Source organism: Marmota marmota, unplaced genomic scaffold, assembly GCF_001458135.2.
Source record: "Marmota marmota marmota unplaced genomic scaffold, marMar, whole genome shotgun sequence".
NCBI classification, from domain to species: Eukaryota; Metazoa; Chordata; class Mammalia; order Rodentia; family Sciuridae; genus Marmota; species Marmota marmota.
Genome location: NW_025999900.1, coordinates 971,523 through 974,086, shown reverse-complemented (window position 1 = coordinate 974,086; position 2,564 = coordinate 971,523). Strand labels below are relative to the sequence as shown.

The 2,564-nt window shown below is 47.7% G+C and overlaps 1 protein-coding gene across 1 annotated transcript in view; it reads left to right on the top strand.

Moving 5' to 3' along the window:
- Positions 1 to 1,852: 1,852 nt before the first annotated feature.
- Positions 1,853 to 2,564, top strand: part of Tmem30b (transmembrane protein 30B) — a 3,558-nt gene continuing 2,846 nt past the window's right edge. The window contains 2 exon segments of the mRNA XM_015487011.2: positions 1,853 to 2,511; positions 2,513 to 2,549. Coding sequence (XP_015342497.1) covers positions 2,236 to 2,511; positions 2,513 to 2,549 — 313 coding nt within the window. The 5' untranslated portion in view covers positions 1,853 to 2,235.

Sequence of the window (2,564 nt, the reverse complement as noted above, 5' to 3'; positions counted from 1 at the left end):
GTTGCTCATGTCAGGTCTTTTAGTCACAGCAATAAAAAGTTGACTAACACTCCTACTCCATTACCCTAAATGCTCCCACAGAAATCAAAGTCAATGGCTCTTTCTTATTTCTTATCTTACTTGAACCCTCAGTTAATGTGCTTAAAAATCCTGTTGACCATTCTCTGTCTTGAAATACTCTTCTCTTTTTTACTTTGGAACTTTGCATTACCCTAATTTGTGGAATGAATAAACTAATGCCTTTAGGTACGAGGGAGAGGAGAAAAGAAAGACAGGCACTGAGCTGGACAGGAAGGCTTATACTTTTAGGGGTGTGGTGGCCATGCAGTTGGTGGACTTAGGATCTGCTAGATAAAGTTGTAAGAATTGAATTCCTTCTTGGAGACTGTATCAAGCAAACTGGCAATTCAGTGATATAAGGTGGGTAGAACTGTTCATTATTTTATCTTATTGACAGCAACAACAAAAAATGTGAAATGGAGAATGAATCATATTATGAGAAATTATTGACAATGTTGGATTTTCTTTCTTAGAGTATAAGAAGTGAGATTCAAGTCACTTGGCTTTCCCTCAGTATTCTCTAGTTGCTAAAGCTTCCAATCTGCACTCATTCAACAAAACAGAATCAATTTTCCATTATTAAAATGATACTAGTTTTTAATTTTAGTGTGACTCATGTAAAGCACAATTTGGCTATACACTTTGATTATACACTGGCTATTGCCTACTTTGATTGTTTCTCACTCCTAAGCAATGTATACTTATATTGTTTATATACTATCAGACTGCGAATGCTTTGAGGTCCAGGATCCTTTTCAGTCTAATTTTCTTCTGTCTTCTGCATTGTCCAGCACTGGGAAGATGCATTTAAAGAAAAAAATCCTATTGTTTAATGAAGATTTTAACTTTCCAAGTTTCAGTGGATTTTGACTGATTCCTGAATGCAATTTATTATACTAGGTATGGAAGTACTACAGAGAAAACATTTAAGTTATTTGAATTTTATGGACTAGAGGAGAAGTATGAACACTTCACTACCTAGGAAGGATGTAACACAAAATGAAATGGCCCCTGACCCCCAAGTGTGTGTTGTACCAACCTAGACACAAAAGCCAAAATCCCAGGCAAGCCTCAGAGTTAATTAGAGTTCTTATATATCCATAAATCCTTGTAGTTAGTTCCTCCTTAGGCCAAACATTCCAAACGTCCTTGACTGTGGATAGCAGCTAGGTCCCCTAGGACCTTGGATCAGGCCTTTCTCCAGTCACACAAATAATCTGAAAAGAAAAAGAAATCACATGTGGTCCTGCTCATTTTTTTCCCTGGTGGTTTTTCCACCAGCTAGAAAGATATTTAAAGGCTGTGAACCTCTCCAGTCTTTTTCAAGGGTCATTTTATTTTTAGAGAACTTTCCACCTTTCCTAGTTACACAGCCAGATTGGGGCATCTGGCCAGAAAATCATTTTCCCTTAAAAAAAAAAAAAAAAACAACAACTAGAATTTGAATGCAGGTGTTGAACGTGAAACAGATTTGCCATAGCTTAATTCCCTGGGCTCTACAATTTGTGGCTGGAAACTGAGTGAAAGGGGGTCGGTAAGTTAACCTACAAAGACATAAGGATCTACAGTCACCCCTCCTCCTAAATATAAAGGGATTACAACCTGAGATCTTCCAGCCTCAGGCACCACGGTGCAATCTCTCAGTGCAACTTTCTGCCCCAGGCTGATGCGCTTGTGATTTCGGGAAAACTGGCTCAGGACTTGTAATCAACCTGAAATGCGGAAGGGAAGGTGGTACCTAAGCAAGGTATGAACCACTCAGAAGCAGCCTGAGGCCGCCACTCACCTCGGGAGAGGAGGAGCAGGCGCCGGGACAAAGCTCGACGGAGAGGAAACGCGAGCCTGGGCCAGCCAGGTGGGGTGGGGAACGCCCGCCCGCTCACCTCGGAAGGGGCGGGGCGCGGCTCCCGGTTCCCGCTGGGGCGGAGCGGGCCCGAAGCACCTGGGGTGCGGCGGAGCTGAGAGGTCTGGTCCTGGAACCTGGAACTCAGACTCACCTGTGTGAGTCTGACGGAGACGGAGGCGGGGCCGGAGCCAAAACTCACCTGAGCAGGCGGGAAACCGGATCGGGCAGTAGCCCTCGGGCTAGCCCAGCGCCTAGAGGGAGGAGCCCCGCGGCTGGCCCCACCTGAGCGACCCTTCTCTGGTCGGTTCGTCGCTCCCTGCGCGGCCGCCATGACCTGGAGCGCCACGGCCCGGGGCGCCCACCAGCCGGACAACACCGCGTTCACGCAGCAGCGCCTCCCGGCCTGGCAGCCGCTGCTGTCCGCCAGCATCACGCTACCGCTCTTCTTTTGCGCGGGCCTGGCCTTCATCGGCCTGGGCCTGGGCCTCTACTACTCTTCCAACGGCATCAAGGAGCTCGAGTACGACTACACTGGCGACCCAGGCACCGGCAACTGCTCTGTGTGCGCTGCCGAAGGCCAGGGCCGCGCGCCGCCGCCTAATTCGCTCGTGCGCCTGGTACTTCTCGCTGCCCGCTCTTCCGGGCCCGTCTCGCTTTC